At 41.8% G+C, this 18,281-nt stretch overlaps 1 protein-coding gene across 1 annotated transcript in view; it reads right to left on the bottom strand.

Moving 5' to 3' along the window:
* Positions 1-18,281, bottom strand: part of LOC138300076 (uncharacterized) — a 75,990-nt gene that overhangs the window by 18,804 nt on the left and 38,905 nt on the right. Inside the window, exon 5 of the mRNA XM_069238950.1 lies at positions 13,889-14,026. Within this exon, the coding sequence (XP_069095051.1) occupies positions 13,889-14,026 (138 nt within the window). The remainder of the gene's footprint in view (positions 1-13,888; positions 14,027-18,281) is intronic.

Consider the following 18,281-nt stretch of genomic DNA (forward strand, 5'->3'; position numbering starts at 1 on the left):
TAGGGGGTGATGCATTTTATTCTAAATGGTAGTTAGTAATTTTAAAACATAGTTTGGGCTTTGAAGGGAGGAAAGTACTAAAAATTATACCCATACCAACAAGCAATACTAACAATGAAGATGACGAATCTTCAGGGTCAGATGTAGTACTAGAATATGAGTACAGAAACGTAATGTAAGCTTTAGAAAATTTTGGAAAGAAAACAAGCTCAGTAGTTGAGCAACATAAATCTTTTCCAGGGCGCAGCAGCCCAGGGAGATTGTGGAACAGTACATTTCTATTTTGAGAACACTAGCAAGCACATAGAAGTTTAAAGATTTACAAGAAAAGATTGTGAGGGATCAATTTATTAACAGAACAAATTGCATGAAGATTCAAGAGAAATGTTTAGGATTAGAAAAACCCATTGCTTGATAAAACTAAAAGGATAGCTAGGCGTATGGAGAATACTACTAGATATGTAATGGAGTTGAATGAAGGACAAGCAAAAGAAAAGTTCAAATCTGATGATGTTCATTTGGTACTAAAAACGTCAAGGTCATCAGTGTCTGTGAAAGATGAGGGCGGTACCAGGCAGTCATATAAAGGGCATCCTGATAAACGTCAGTGTTATTGATGTGGAAGCACTAGGCATATCGCTGAATCTGACTCGTGTCCCCCCATTAAAACCAGGTGTTTTAAACGTGAGAGGATTAGACATTTCTCCAGAATGTGTAAACGGGAAGCACATAGTGACAATAGAAAAGTGAATGCAGTACATGAAGCAGAATGTAGTACGGGTTCCTACTTGAATGGGAGTTCATCAGGCGACATTGAGGTAGAAATGCTGGTGGTAAATGATGGCGGTCAAAAGAATTACACTGTTGCGAATGTCAAAGGTGATTACAAACCTCCTGAGTGCTGTTTAAAAGGAAATGGTAAGGAGATGTATATGTGGGCAGATTCCTGTTCTCCATACACCACTATTGACCGGGCAATGTGGGATGGAGCACCAGGGGCTGATCTTGTCACTCCTGATGTAAACTGGAAGGTTACTGTGGGGTTAGAATACCTTTGTGAGGTGTTTTGAAGCCAATTTGGAGTATAAAGGCCGCACAGCAAAGGCAACGGTATATGTAGTTAAAAAAGGAAAAATATTATTAGGATGGAAGGAACAAAGAACTTTAGATATGATCCTAGATCCTAAGCATTCTGATCAAGTGTTTATTATTAATAAGACAAAGAAATCTTTCATGGGGAATGTTGGACTAATAAGTAAACCAATTTATTTGCAAATCCTTTTGGCTGTTTAGAAAAACTTGAGCACAAAATTGTGCTGAAAAAAGACAGCTTCCCAAAGGTGCACAAAGTCAGGAATGCACCACTGTCACTAAGGAGTCAGTTAAAAGAAGAATTAAACAGCTTATGTGGTGCCAGCCTCATCAAACCTATAGAATCATCTGAGTGGTTAATCCCAATAGTATTAGCAACCAAAGTAAATGGTAAACTCAGGATGTGTGTTGATCTCAGAAATCTTAATGAGTACGTATTGATAGACAGACATCTTTTACCATGTATGAACGAAATTGTGATGAACATAAGAGATGCAAAATATTTCTCATCACTAGATCTCTCCAGCGTTTATTACCAGGTGAAATGGCACAGTGAATCAAAACACCTCACCTCATTCATCACCCCTGAAGGAGCTTTCTTATTTAAATCTAATCTAATTTGTGCGTATGCCTTTTGGTTTAGTTTTTGCATCAGCGGTGTTTCACCGGATGATGCAGAACATTTTACAAGGTGTAAACAATGTCTTCTATTTTCAAAATGACATTCTAGTGTTGGAACCTGACATGGAGAGACACAATCAAGTGTTAAATTCTATGTTACAGAAGCTCGAAGAAACAAGATTAACTGTAAGCAAAGACAAACATAGATTTTGTGTTCTAGAGGTGGAATACTTAGGACATACTTTGTCAAGTGAAGGAATTTGTCCCAAATTTAAGTTGGTAGAAGCCATCAGGAAATCACCTCCACCAATGAATAGGGAACAATTTCAATCTTTTCTGGGTCTGGCTGAATATTATTCTAAATTTGTGGAATGATTATCAGACAAAGTGCAAGTATTGCGTGTGTTAATGAAAAAGGGAGAACAGTATGACTGGACTGAAGAATCTCAGGCTGCATTTATAGATGTTAAAAAAGCCATTTTAGAAGCAATTGTTTTGAAAACCTTTGATCCCCAAGACAAGACTATAATAGTCACAGATGCAAGTATGTATGGACTGATGGATGTATTATTGCAACAGAATGGCAATAAACAAAGGGTGGTCGCTTTTGCATCAGGCACATTGAAAGGAGCAGAGGGAAGGTACTCTACAGTTGACAAGGAAGTGTTAGCTTGTTGGTGGGGTGTACAACACTTTAGAACATATGTTTTGGGGGATGTCATTTGAGCTGAGTTGGTAATATTGTTTTCCACAAGCGGAGCTGCAAAGGCAACCCCCAGGATAACTAAGTGGCTGTTTCCGTCTGCAAGAATACAATTTTAAGATTAAATACATGCCAAGCACAAAGAACGCAAATGCAGATTGTTTGTCTCGTTTGCCTGTTCAGAGTGATTGGGTGGTAGTGCTGATGGTGCAGGATGGGTCTAAGGGAGCTATTTCGAAACAAAAATGAAAAGAGGCTGTGTCTAGGGATAACATTTTGCAATCCATTTTGTTGAACATATTACATCCCAGGTTTAACAAGGAAGATTGGCCCGGGTTGTGCGACTATGCTAAAGTATGGTCTGAGTTATCAGTGGAGGATGGACTAGCCATGAGATGTGGGAATTATCTTCTAGGCTTATGGAACTAATACACGAAGGACCCAGAGGTGTGTCTGCTATGAAGAGAAGAGCGAAAATTGATTTCTGGTGGCCTGGAATGGGCAGAGAAATAGAGAGGCTTGTAAGATATTGTTGTGCGTGTGCATGGAGTGACAGTAGACACTCCTATTAAAGCCATTGAGCTTCCACCAAAGGCATGGGAACAAATAGCAATTGACATTTATGGCAAGGGGCTTGAAGGCAAGTATGATGTAGTGCTTGTAGATTACTATTCTAAGTGGCTGGAAGTGGTAGTCACAAAGAATATAAGATCTTCAGAGATGATAACGATTTGTAAGGAGATATTCAGGAGGGAAGGTTTCCCGCAATGGTTAGTCACAGACAACGGACCACAGTTTGTAGCTGAGGAATTCCAAAAGTTTCTTCCAGGTCATTGTATAAATCATCATAGATCAGCAGTGTACAATCCTGGGGGGGAATGGTCTTGTAAAACAATTTCACAGAGTATTGAAAGAACGTGTACGATTGGCTAGGGAATCAGAGTTAGGAATGAGTTATCAAAACACACAACTACCAATGTGATGTCATTTAGTTTGTTAAGCGTCAGAGAGGCGTGTATTAAAGTTCACCTACTTGGATGGAAAGAAGAATGAGTACCACATTGACAGTGATATACTCTAGGAGCAAATGGAAGTATATCAAGTTAAATACGTCACCAGGCATAACAGAAGGTAAGGAAATACTCCCTAAAATTTCAAGAAAGAAATTGGGTGAAAACCAGGAATGATGGCAAAATGTTGAGGTGGTAGAACCGTCATAAAGTTAGAAAAGTCAAGGGAAATAATGTCTGGTTAAATGATGGAAGCAAGTGAAATGCTAGGAAGTTTACCAGGTGCAGCATGGAAGAAAATGTGCATTTAAATGCCAAAGTGGGACATAATGGAAGTACGGATAGGGAGCCTTAAAAATCCATGAGCAGTGTGTGTAAGAGAATAACGAAAAAAACAGTAATGTTTAACGATTGGGAGTATTAATTTATTTTAGCCTAAATAAGATGTTGAATTTGTTATACACATAGTTTTTGCATGTTGCATCTACGCTATTAATGGCAAATTAGTAATCATTCATTTAATGTATTGTAAATCATTTCAGGTGTATCTGTTACATTTTCTTTGTGTATATAAAAAGGGGGATATGTTATGTTCTATTGTTGTTAAGATAGCAGCGACTAGGTGGTTCTATGTTGCCTAGTAATGGGAAGGAGTTCTGGAACATGAGGTAGTCTAATCTGCCAGGCGGTAGTTGCATTACCGTTAAGCTCCTAAATTAAAGGATATAATACAATTAGCTGGTTTTGTGGAACGTCTTCCTAAAAGTTAGGATTGGCGGAGGGTAGGACCTGTCCTGATGAACAAAGTGGATCTGGATAAGGCCATGAGCAATAGTCCAGAAGCATATCTATTAAAGATTTGCATTGTACAGGCTCCTCAGTACACTGTTTTCATTTGTTCTTTAGGAGGCTAATAAACAAAGGGCTTGAACCATACACCATAACTCACACATGTTTAATCTGAATAAATCTTAGTCATTGCACCAATAGGGAGGCCTAAAAACTCTTCAACGTTCTCAAGAACTCCACGAGAGAGCTCATGATAAAACATGCAATTTTGATGTCTGAGGGCCGCCTTCTTTTTTGAGGGAAGACCTCCTGTATAGAGTATTAAGGGCCATATGTACGAACACATTTTCCCATTGACACAGAATGGGAAAACCCTTTGCTACATCTGGCCTTAAGTGTGGTAAAAGACTTGTTTTGTTTTGCACCCTCTCTTATTATATAAGTACATCTGGTACAATTTGTTTTTGTGTCATGGTATCTATGTGACAGATATGGTCTTTGGGAGGAAATACCCGTGATACCTACAAGTGTCTCTAACTTCTTACTTCCCCGTGTAGTGAGTACTATCTTAAGAAGCATCACACAATAATAAGTACATCTCTCAATTTTATCAAAAACTAGATCTTTGATATAAAAGAGAAAACTGTTGTCATAAAATATATCATTGCAATTCAGACCAACAAGTCTGGTCCTTGTATTAAACACACAAGGCAAGTGAGAGAATGGAGGAGTCACTTTACTGTATGAAAATTATACTTCCGTCGACATTAATGCGGAGCTGTCTTAGGCTATTTTTTCTATATTTAGCTCCCTCATTTGTGGGGAGCTTCCAAAAACTGATCCTATTTTATAGTGTCTATTTTCAAACTCTGACTCACTAGCTGAGGCTTCATTGCAATTTAATTCAACATAAGATCTCCTTGTTGAATTGGGATATCTGGGCATAAATTGCCCATGTTCTCTGTTGTACAACACAGGATTTTCCTAACAATGTACTTGGCTCTGATGAAAATCAGATCTTCATTACTATCAACGTAACAACCTCTGTTATCACTATAATCAGGTTGATAACCCCTGCTAGAGTATTAAATTAGATGTTATGATCCTAATGGTAACAAGAGCCTTCTTATTATTATGAACAAGTTCATTATTTGCCAAATCCTGTGTTGTGCAATAGAATTTTGAGACTGGCATACAAACGTGTGTAAATTTAACACGGAGATGTTTTCATTTCGAATAAAACCTGACAGAAATTATGCAAGGATAATGTTACATATGCTGAGTTTTCAAGCTAGAAATAGTGTTACTATGTTACCTCCATTGCAAGGTGAGAGTATCAATCCTACCTGTAAATATCGCACCCAGCACTATTCCTATTTACCAGGTTCAATATTACCTTCCATTATGATAGGCAACTCAAGGACAGTCTCAACTGATAGATATTAAATTCATCATAAAGTGACTACATACAACTATTTGTGAGCTGCATAGTAGATGATGAATTAAAACAGGCAAAATACAATGCTTGATGTTAGAGACGTTTGTAGAATAAGAGTTCTAACCTACTCTTGCTTTTTTTAACAAAAGGCTTAGTTCCGACCAAATGTGGAGAGAAGGATAAGCAACCACATACAGAATTTGAAATGAGCCAGCCTTAAAAAGAAATCATGAAATATATTTTGCTAAATGTCTGACTTCCTTATTTTCATGTATAAATATATTCAGAGGTTTCCTTACGTTGTTTTCAGTTCTAATGTCCCAGGATATATTTTGCCCAGAATTGTTTATATTTTCGTCCTATCTACAAACATAATATGTAGATAGTTTTGATGAGGGTTCCCTTTCATTTCAGCCCTTCAAGCCCTTATTCTCTCAATACTAAACTTTACTTGTGTGCCTCTAGTTAGATTTGTTTATTATTGTAACAATTAATACTGATGTAAGAACACTGTGAGGACTTTTTGTAAAAAATAGATTAAACCATGAAAAAGAAAAATATTCTGAAGCTTCATTCATATTCTTCAGGATGTTGTTTATAGCTGAAATAGAACATAAGTAGTCTCATAGCTATCACTCATAAATGTCTCTCTTGTCTAAATGTTACTGTTAAACCATGTCATTTTGAGGTCGAGCGCGGAAGCACTTTGACCTGTTGTAGGTATTGTGGGCATTCACTTGTTCCTGGACTTACCTTTCAAAAATCCTTTGTAATCACTGGTAAATGCTTCATGTTTGCCCCTCCTTGGGGTGGTTTTGTTATCGCCTTGCAGACTGTCCCTGTTACATGGATAAGTGCATGATTGCCAATACGTTTTGACTGCAAGCAAACGCCTTTTTCTTTTTGTGTCTATCATTCGTGCTCATGCTCACGGCGGCCATGGTGCTTTGAATCCGCTCACTTATGTCAACTGTTTTACTTTTCATTTTCAATTTAATTGGCAAGAAAAGTCCAGTTACAAATTTACAACGCTAATAGCTCTAACTCAAGCAAACGTGGGACCCATTGTATTGCAAATGGTTGCTGTGTAGATTTTGTGTAGCGCTGTGGTCTCCAGTTGGAGCTGTGTATGTCAGGTACTGTGAAATTTCACTTTGCCTTTTTGCTGTGTTTTCTGTGTGACCGGTAGGCTCTGGTTTGGTGCTCTTTATGGCAGAACTGGTCTTATGGTCCTTACTGTAACCCATGGAAGTGCTGTCTTCTAGTTGCACATATTCTTCGTCAATGTATTTCATTAGTTGAATGAGGAGTTAGAGGTCAATTGAATAGCATACCTGTTCTACCCTTCTTGAAATGTATCCATTTCTGGCTGATCTGGCTCTTTTTCCTGCTCATGTGACTAGTAGCATGAGTTCCCTGAGAAATGCTTCACAGTGATTGTACATTTTCATCTCTAGTAGACGCCTCAACTGCTTGAAATTGAAGATCCACAAAGTCCATTATTGAAGTGAGGCTAAAATCCTCAAGTATGACAAAAGCTTTACTTGAAGGCTGAAGATTATGGTTTAGTGTTGTAGACCTTGTGGGGAAACAGCCTACTGTCTCTCCCAGGTAAAATCCATTTAGCCTTTTATGACAGGGAACTCTTACTTTCACAAGTGCAAGATGACTGTAATAAGCATACATGAGCACTAGAGCTACTGTGGCATCCCGATAAGTGGTCCATGTTTTTACAGGCATAATGATTGGTTAACATACATTGTAGGCAGTTGTAGACCTTTCTGTTACATCTCATTTTACCTGTTGTTGCACATCTTCTCTCTCACTGCACAGAGAAGTGTACTTCAGGTTGGTGTGTCTACATTGAATTTCGAAATATAGATTAGTCTGGATTGCAACCATAAAAGAAACCTATGTAATTTCCTCCAGATTTTAGCTAAATTCAGAAGGCCATGCTGTAAGCAACAAAAAAGCGACATGTCCAAAAGAAAGGCAAGGACATGCCCATATACCCTAAAATGAAACAAAAACAATGCGTTGTGACCAACCCCCACACTTTCTATTCAGCTCTGGAAGTTGATGTACAGCCCTAACAACAGCATCTGACTGACTAAGTCTCGTGGAGTAAATGTGTATCTCCTAATACTATTATGGGATGTTTTCCATCAGCATTGATCCGGAGACACTATGGACCTGAATCAGAGTTTGGTGTACAGTTTCCTCTGTCTCAAACATGACGGATACAATTTCTATAGGCTGATATGGGATCGTAATATGGCAGTTGGGATATCTGTCATATTTGTGACAGAGTAACCCCCTCCGCCAAAGTCTAAATCAGGCCCTATTATGGAATGCCTTGCAACAATGTGACTGAGCTACCAGCAAGGAAAGATTTTGACTGCCTCTTTCCACATTTTTAAAGTGCTCAAGATCTGAGTGTTTGCTGGCCTGACCCTAACTCTCAAAACTTTGGTAGATGTACTGGTCCTTTGGGCTGGACACCCAGTTCACTTTTAACTTCAGCAAAACTGTGTGCCTTAGGACAGAAGAATAGAGTAGACCAGAGAGAGGACACCATGCTGCTCCCTTAAGAATTACAGATAGGCTGTTGTACTGAGGAGAAAGACTGCTATATAAGAGGTGAGCAGGGAGGGAAGTAGATTGTCAACAAAGTGAAGAACCTGCTCAAAATCATTCATTAAAGGTTCAGCTGCTTTGAAACTTGCCATGGGGAACTGCTTCCTGTGATAAGAGCCAAACTGAGATCAGAGTGCTGCTCTCACTTCCCATAACACTGATGATTCATCTGTTGTGTGTAAACCTGTCTCTGAAATCTCCAGCCCAGGATGAGAATTGACTGGTAAGAGGGACTTAAGTAACCTTTTGATAAACCACTTTTTTCTGGTGGATCACTTGGGTGGTGAGCGCACACAAAATGTAAAAGTCTGACATCTTAATGTAAAAGTCTGACATCTTGGTGATGGCAGAACTATCTATTCTCTGACAAAGTTATGCCTACTTCCTACAGGAAGTCGGCATATAGGGTGGTGTAGTGACCCCAGGGGTAAGTAGTCTAGTGCCTACTACCCTACACTCCCCTAACGTCTCTAAGTACAGTATTTCGGGGATCCTGCGCACCAGAAAAACAGATCTTGCAGACCTAAAGAAGAAGGACACTCCAGAGAGGTAAAAGCAAGAAGTGAAGACTGGTGGCGTACTCTGTGCCATCTCTGTCCGCCTGCCTGCTGACTTTGACAATTGCAACAAACTTTCCTCATCCTGCAGCTGCTTGAGCCTCCAAAAGCCCAGGAGGATTGCCAGCCTTTGCACCAGAACCAGTAACTCCCGTGGAGTAGCAAAGCTGCTTCACTGTTTCTTGCACGCACCCCGAAAAGCACTGAGAGGTCTTGAGACCAGCAAATCCCAGAGTCATAAAAACTTTCTGTTCCTAAAGTAGAGAGACACATCCAGAGACTTTTAGGAAGGCTGTCGAGAAAGAAACTCTGAGAACCTGCTCAGAACCTTTGCAAATCTTTTGCTGACACTTCTCAGTTTTACACTAAGAGGTCCTATATTTCCTCTGCCTGAACTCTATGCCACCTATGAATTTCTGGAAACTATGTTTAATGAAAGTTCTTACAATTTAACCGAAGGCAAATGTGTTCACATTTGAACTAAGAACTCTTTATGAGTTCTAAGTGATTTCTTTCTTGCACTCTTCATCAACTTAAAATAGGGATTTACTTATATGAACACACTTTATGCTTTGTTCTGTATTGTATTTATATTTTCATTGACTAATTGATATTTTCAACTAAGAAAGCAATACTAAAAAATGTTAATAACACTTTCAAACTTACATTCAGATCTTATTGACTCTCATCAAATGCAAATGGTATTTGTAATGACTGTTGATCTGCAGCTCCTGCTTAATTTGTACTCGCTCCCAAGGTCCAACCTTTAGAGCCTAGTGGTGTGTGGGAATGTCATGTTCCCTTTTGAGATTGAATATTAATGATTAAAGTTTCCAATAGTCCCCCCTTACAGGGGGGTAGTTCAAATACAATCCTCTAACACATGCACAATCTAATTTATTAGTAGACACACTGCCTATGCCTCGAAAAGAACAGTGCATCTGCTAAAATGTGGCCCTCATTGCCTCCAAGAAACCAATGAAAAGTCACAAAGAGCAGCAGGGGCAGAATATCCAACACTATCCCAGCTTCTTATAGGACTGTGCTTACATTCTTATCAAGAAGCTGGGAGAAAGACTGAGGTGGGTCTTCCCCATTTCAAACCTGCTCTTGTTGCTCTGCATGGCTCCTCATTGGAGCCTCCGTGTTGCCAGCTAAGTAAGCAAGTATGTAAAAAAAGTGTAGTTCTTTATGTATGCGTGTATATGTTTGTGAGTGATTAAGAGAATGTCACGACTCCATCTTGTGTCCCATGTGTGGTAGGTTTTACTCCACTGGGCTCCTGTCACCTTTCCCTTGTGGTGCCTCCCTGCCCCAAGTCCTCCAAGTCATGCTTCCCTCGAGGTGCCTTCCTGTTTGGAGCACTCCATGATTACATTCACAGGAAGCCTGAACAATTGGCCCTCCTGTTCTGTTGCTATGCAAGTTTAGTCCATTTTGCACCTACAGATTATCACGTGTCTTTTTAGGATAAGTATGCTTCCTTGATGCCCCACTGAACTGTCCTATCATGGACTAGGGTTCCGTTATACTTGTTAATTATTTCCAATTACCGTTTGCACCTGCCACCTGCAGGGTCCCACATTCATTGTACGTAATATATGATATTCCCCAGGTTCATTTGGAAGTTTCCACGCTGCCACAGAGGCCACGAACTTTCATGGAACAACCTTTCTTCCAGTTTAATATACCACATTTGAACCTGCATCAGCACTTGGCCTCATCCCCGTCCTGTGCAAGCATCCTCCCTGCACTCACCTTCTGAGTCACCCGGATCGTCCAGCATTCCAGTCCTTCGCAAGCTTCACCCCTTCACTCAGCTCCTGAGTTGCCTGGAACTTCCAGCGCTCAAATCTTCCAAATCTTCCAGATGATTCCAGGACCCTTGATTCTGCAATGCTTCTTGTGTCGTCCTTGTGAGCTATAATTCCGCCTTATCTTGAGTGTCTTGCACTGAGCCTCCTGCCCCCTTCTGATTCCTACTTAAACAAGTCTAAGCAGCTTTCTCTTCAGGTTAGTGCACACTAATCCTTCACAGTAGTAAGCAGGCCTGACTGTCAGCCTCTTTAAGACTCTAGACTTGCCTCCAGTTCCTTCTCTGTAATTTTCCTTCAGCGCTCCTTGCTTGTCCTTACTCCAGACCCTCTCTCCAACTTTGGCATGTGAATTGTTTTTGCTTCTGGACCAGAGACTTAATTCTGTGTTTTTCCATTGAACAGAAGTGTCAAGAAGAATGTTCTTTTAGAAGGGATTGATATTTGTATGATCCTTATAACTTCTAGTTTGTGTTTCTAGCCTACCTTGGGAGTGTCATTAACTCCAACCTATGAACAAAGTATAAACTTGGGGGTGTCAGTAACTCCAAACTATGTACAGAGAGTAACCTTGGGAGTGTCAGTGACTCCAACCTATGTATCGAGAATAACCTTGTCTCTACTATGCCCTGGTGGTGTCCCTACCTCCAATCCATGTATCAAGTGCAACCTTGGGAGTGCCAGTAACTCTAATCTATGATCCAAGTTTACCCTTGGAGTGCCAGAGGCTCCAAGTTCTTCCTCAAGAGTCTCAGAAGATTCTTATCCAGGAATCTGGTTATTCTGCTCTTATGCTGTGATTTAGAAGAAACCTGTAAGTGTTGGTTATTGAAGCAGTGCAGTGTAAATTACAGAGGGACGTGCTGGTGTATTGATGGTAATTGCCTCTTCCTGTTATTCTCAGTGTATTGTATCTTCATGAAACCAGAGATGCTGGTCCTGTAAACATCCACTTTCGCATACCCGAAAGGTCCCTGGAGCGACGCATCCTGTTATACAGATTAGTACTGTCGCTGACCATATCCAGTACCATCAATTTTTTATTCTTATTTTGGCCCTTCCCCCTTCCCCTTCACGGGATCAAGGAATACTGTCACTGGGTCTTGCATCATCCTGAGAGGGAGTGGAGGTCCAGCATTGGCTCCAGTGTCATCTCCGCTGTTGGGACCAGATGAGTGTGTGGCAGAGTGAATGGTGTTAAGTGAATATGAATGTGTGAATGTGTTTGAGAGTGTGAATAAAACTGAAAGTGAGTTAAAATCTGAGTTTGAGAGTGTTTATGAATAAGTGAAAGTGAGTATAAGAGGGTGAGTGAAATAGTATTGTATTAGAAGAAGTGATTGGTTGGAGATTGTGAGATGGAGTGAAAGTGTGTCAGGGGTGTAGCTATCAATGGTGCAACAGGTGCAGTCTCACCGGGGCCCAGAGTCAGTGAGTGAGTGTCAGTGTGTTAGTAAGTGATGATAAGAACCAGTGAGTATGAGTATGGCTGTGTGTAACAGCGAATGGGAGTATGAGTTGCAATGAGTGAGAAAATATGAGTTAGAGTGAGTGGGGGAAGAGAGTAAGTGTTTGAGGGAGTATTAGTGAGGCCAATTTTGAAAAACAAAATACAGTGAACTCCTGTCAAGCCACAAAACGAGGGTCCTAACCCCAAGCTCCGAGATCCCAGCCGTTAACTGGGAGACATCAGCCTTTGTTCAATTTTTTCAGCTTGATTGATACTGTGCCCAGGGACATCATGGAGCAAGAAAGGGTGGATGGGGAATCAGACCACTGTCAGTTTCTCTTGCTTCACCACCATTTCTTGCTTTGTGAAATCTATGGGTGGGACATCAAGCAGAGAGTGTTGGGTACAGGCTGCATGTTCAAATTGAACACGAGGAGGTTTCAGGGAGCACTGCCTGGGCAGTTGCTAATGCTTATTGCATAGCTGAAGGAAAACAGTGAAATTGCCTACTACCTCATAGGTTGAATTTTCCTGATTGTTTACAACGAGCATGCTCAATTAAAAGTTCTCACACTCTTATAGTCAGTACTATTTGTATTTATTGAAAGGCATTCAAGGAATTGCTGTTTGGCAAACCCACTGGTGTTTTCATTCTTATTAAGCACTCTTCTGATTAACAGTATCTCAGACCTTAAGTTTGTTACCCAAACTTGAAAGGCTGTACTGAGACACTGACAAAGCACATAATATTTCAATGCATTATATACATAGGCATGGCAGGTAGCAGAATTTCTGTGGCCCAAACAGAACCACTACACTGAGTGAATAGAATGTACAATTGTGTAAGAATATGACATTTTCCTGTGTCTCTGAGAAGCACTACTGGCAAGTCTTTGATAAACAATTTGCTAAAATGATAGTCCTTGTACAATAGCTTAGATGAAGTAAGTATCGAATAACACAAAGTCACTGATAGAATGTTCTGACGTCTTAAGAGAAAATTTGATTTGTAGTTTTTGAGGATGTTGACCTGGTTGAACACGAAACTGGTCTCGAAATATCAAAATAAATGAACATAAACACTTTTGATTCCATGGAGTTTTGGTATTCCTCACTATCGAAGAATATTGTTAGGTGTGGCTCTATTTTGTCAGTTCTTTACATAATTACCTTTACTATCCTTTGGTTGTTTGTTTGATTTGGAATGATTTAAACTGTTTAAAATGTTTCTTTTCCCTATCAATGGTCTGCTTTGAGTAACTTCTGACTCTAGTGTGTCCATGTGAATATGTACTTTTGGCTTGTAAATCAACAATCTAACCTTACACTGTGTAACTTTGATATCAAACTCAAGCCCACCCAGTACTGAATACTGACATCAACAATATGGTGGTACAAGACTTTTGAGGTAAAAAATATCAAAAAGTAAGTAGAGATTAGGGAAGTATAGATTTACTATTCCTCGTTCCCCGTCCACGTACCTTGAAGATATATGCACTGCATAGATACATATATGTTGATTTAGGGATTGAAACTCTAGAGTTACTAACCTCTCAATACATTGTTTTCAATAGTTTGTCGTTAATATTGTGCCCCATCAAAACTGTGCATCAATATTCGGGGGACACACCCACCAAATTTAATCACAGTTCCACCATTTTACAAAATGGGCTATTTACCTAGCCTGTTTGTTTTCCATGAACCATTGTGCTCTTGTCCCACATCAATTCTAGATTCTGGAGGTTAACACATCGGTTTCACTCTTCGTATTACTTACCTGTAGGCATTGGCGTTAGGCAATTGGTGGTAGTTGCCAACTGCCACATTCCCCAAACAGACGTATCCAGAGGGTGGTATCATCTGATAAATGGTGACATCTTTTGCTGCTCCACTCCCTGTATCTTTCCAAATAACTCTGGAAAGACAAAAGCAATAACATGAAAATAGATTGCAAACTGACTACTTTTTAAAAAGAAATGGGTGGAACGTGACAATAATGTGTAAGCAGAAAGCTTTCAGAAGTGCGAATACACAGATTTAAAAAACACAAGTTTGTGGTATAGAATTTCAGTTCCAATATTTTATGCATTTGGTAAAAGGGAATTGTACACAATCCAAAGGGAGATTGTTCAGTGGCAGTGTCTTCTTTAAGCAAAATGCCACCTTTCATTGAGGGTGCCAAAGGGCTTCGATGACATACTCAATTGCTGGTGTTAGTTTGACTTACCAGGCCAAGTAGCCTCATTTACATGAGCAGAGCCCCTTCTGTAGTTGTCAAAATCTGGTTCCACACTCCTAAATGTATTTGCTTACATCTAAAAGAGATTTCTGAGTGTTCCTTTGGGCAGAAAGAGGCTCAACTTCTGGTGATGATAAATATTTCCCAATCCATAAAAATAAATGCTGCTGCCACCACCTGCACAACCTAAGGACTGACAGTACTGCCCTGCAGAACACCTTCACACTTACACATATGAAGTATTCCTAAACTACTTCCTCGTTGATTCCCATGAAATGTACACAGATTTACTACCATCAATGTGGGAAGGTAAAGAAAACTCCCTAAAAATTGATGGAGGCATAACAGGGAGTGTTCCTCTTCTTTGAAAATTATTTTGACAATAAATTAAAAAATAAAATGTTAACAAGAGTTTTAGCACTTGCGCTGTTTTTTCATATGCAAAATATACGTTCACATAATTATCCCCCCCAGAATAAGAATTCACATCTCTTTTTCAGAATGACCTCAAGAAATTAGAGCAGGTTTGCAGGCACGATCTAGAATTTTTGTGATTTTCAAACAGTTATAAATCTCCACCAATGTGGAGGTTGAGGATCTCTGCTTTTAAGGTTCAACCTAATATATTCACCATAGTTCGATTTCAATTTAGAGTATTGTTTCTTTAAAACAATTTTCGAAATTTATGAAAAGACGGCATTTCACAAATCTAATACAGCGTACGTATGCTGCACAGCATGAAATAACACGTCTCCCAACAGCATTTTCTTCAAAATGTTCGACACAACATCGACACAATATTAATTTATGTCCATAACAATACAGTTTGTCCTAAACTATGGCAATCAGTGTTCTCACAACGGCAATTCCCACCACTCTACCATTATTATCAAACACTATCACCCAATATAACAGAAGGTAGCACAACACATTAAACAACTCTTATAAACAGAGCTCAGATATGCCAAATAGTTTGCTGTTTTATTAACAACATTTATCACGCCTTCTCTAACCCTAAAACCACGTCAGCCCTGCTGTCCACCTTTCATTATCTAGATGTCCTAATCCTTAAGCAGCCCGTGGCTGCAGTGCAGATATTTGATGGTGTTTATAAAACCTTGATGATGTTGTATGCTCTTGTTAACGCAAATGTCTTAATTAGAAATTTGTTAATGAATGTTCATGTAGTTTGAATAATGAAAATTACAAATGATAGAAAATAAATTAACGTAGAAAAATAATGTGTACGTTTGAAATTGTGACCTCGGAGATTGGCCATCAGTATTCAGGAAATGTACAAAAATATAATTAGTTCAAATGAAATATTGAAAGTGTATTAGATTAATGTAGTAATATGTCATATTAAGAATTATAACCTGGGTTCTGTATAATTGTAGGCCTTAACTTACAGAGTCTTGGCCTAGCCTTGCAAGGCCTCATGCAGAAAGCTGAATTTCCTAACGTCTAATGGAAAATGATGACAAAATGGACTGACCGTGAATTGCTCATTGTTTTAATAAAATGCTTAACCAGACCTTCTGTGAGAACTGACAGACAGGGGATGATGTTCTAGCAATGTAACCAATAATGTATAACGTGCATGAGATGTACTTTCCCAGGACTCGAACAATGAACCACTGACTAAAGAAGATGCAACATTTTTGATACCTGACGAGCCGGATGATGAGAACATCATAAAGCAGACCAACCAACGACATGTGAACTGTGAAATATTAGAATACATAGGGAGTCATTCTGACCCTGGCGGTCGGTGATAAAGCGGCGGCCAACCCGCCAACAGGCCGGCGGTCCAAAATATGCAATTCTGACCCTGGCGGGAACCGCCAACACAGCCCGCCGCATTAAGACTCCGACCGCCACGGCGGAACAAACAAACAGCGCGGCGGTCACCGCCAACAGCCAGGCGGCAGACAATGTACCGCCCACCCTATCACGACCCACCAATCCGCCACCTTTTCCGGGGCGGGAGCACCGCCGATAAAAACACGGCGGAAACAGACTACGAACGGGAAAACGCTCACCTCCACATACTCCACGCGAGATTACGGCAGTATGGAACCCGAGTTACAGGTCATCCCCGCACTCCTATACCTGCTCCTGTACCAGGAGCACGCCCGGCGGCGCGGAAGACATCGGTGAGTACTGCACCTACGACACAGGGGAGGGAAAAGATTACCGGCACACACCCACCCACCCACACCCACTACAACACACACATCAATGCATTCCCACAGATCACTGTCACAACCCACAAACCCCCCCTCCGAAATAATGCAAAGACCAAAAGAAGAGATCTTAAACGGGCAGATATATTGAAAAATGGACAGCAGTAATCCAAATAAATAAATAAACTATGTACAAAATATATACATCAACTATATGTAGTCCAACCACTGTCCGTGGGCCACAGGGGTCCTGAGCAAAGGGGCAAGGCCCAGTCCCACGACAAGAACTCCACGGAGAGAACACTGCAGGGGCATCAGAAAGAAAAAAGGACAGGCACCTCAGGGGGAAGGGAATGGGGGGCACCTCAGCCACTTGAGTACACGACGCCAGATCCACGAGGGGAGTCCATGACCACTGGGCCATCCTGGGGAGAGCAAAGCCACAGTCCATACAGTCCATACAGTGGGTGGCCTGCCCACTGGGCCATCCTGGGGAGTGCAAAGCCACAGTCCATACAGTCCATACAGTGGGTGGCCTGCCCACTGGGCCATCCTGGGGAGAGCAAAGCCACAGTCCATACAGTCCATACAGTGGGTGGCCTGCCCACTGGGCCATCCTGGGGAGTGCAAAGCCACAGTCCATACAGTCCATACAGTGGGTGGCCTGCCCACTGGGCCATCCTGGGGAGAGCAAAGCCACAGTCCATACAGTCCATACAGTGGGTGGCCTGCCCACTGGGCCATCCTGGGGAGTGCAAAGCCACAGTCCATACAGTCCATACAGTGGGTGGCCTGCCCACTGGGCCATCCTGGGGAGTGCAAAGCCACAGTCCATACAGTCCATACAGTGGGTGGCCTGCCCACTGGGCCATCCTGGGGAGAGCAAAGCCACAGTCCATACAGTCCATACAGTGGGTGGCCTGCCCACTGGGCCATCCTGGGGAGTGCAAAGCCACAGTCCATACAGTCCATACAGTGGGTGGCCTGCCCACTGGGCCATCCTGGGGAGTGCAAAGCCACAGTCCATACAGTCCATACAGTGGGTGGCCTGCACACTGGGCCATCCTGGGGAGTGCAAAGCCACAGTCCAAACAGTCCATAACAGACTCCACTGCCACTGGAGGAGGCATGTTGGCCAGAGGACATCCTGCAGCCCTGCCCGAGACAGATCCTGCCCTGCCACGTCTGCCAAAGGGCCAGCGGTTCTTGCCTGGAAGGGCCCAGTTCAGCGGTTCTTGCCTTGAAGGGCCCAGTTCAGCGGTTCTTGAGACGGCGGTCCCCAGCGGAGCGGTGCTGGAGACGGCGGGCCCAGTTCAGCGGTTCTTGCCTTGAAGGGCCCAGTTCAGCGGTTCTTGCCTTGATGGGCCCAGTTCAGCGGTTCTTCAGACGGCGGTCCCCAGCGGAGCGGTGCTGGAGACGGCGGGGCCCAGTTCAGCGGTTCTTGCCTTGAAGGGCCCAGTTCAGCGGTTCTTGCCTTGAAGGGCCCAGTTCAGCGGTTCTTGCCTTGAAGGGCCCAGTTCAGCGGTTCTTGCCTTGAAGGGCCCAGTTCAGCGGTTCTTGAGACGGCGGTCCCCAGCGGAGCGGTGCTGGAGACGGCGGGGCCCAGTTCAGCGGTTCTTGCCTTGAAGGGCCCAGTTCAGCGGTTCTTGCCTTGAAGGGCCCAGTTCAGCGGTTCTTGCCTTGAAGGGCCCAGTTCAGCGGTTCTTGAGACGGCGGTCCCCAGCGGAGCGGTGCTGGAGACGGCG

This window comes from Pleurodeles waltl, chromosome 6 (assembly GCF_031143425.1).
Source record: "Pleurodeles waltl isolate 20211129_DDA chromosome 6, aPleWal1.hap1.20221129, whole genome shotgun sequence".
NCBI lineage: Eukaryota > Metazoa > Chordata > Amphibia > Caudata > Salamandridae > Pleurodeles > Pleurodeles waltl.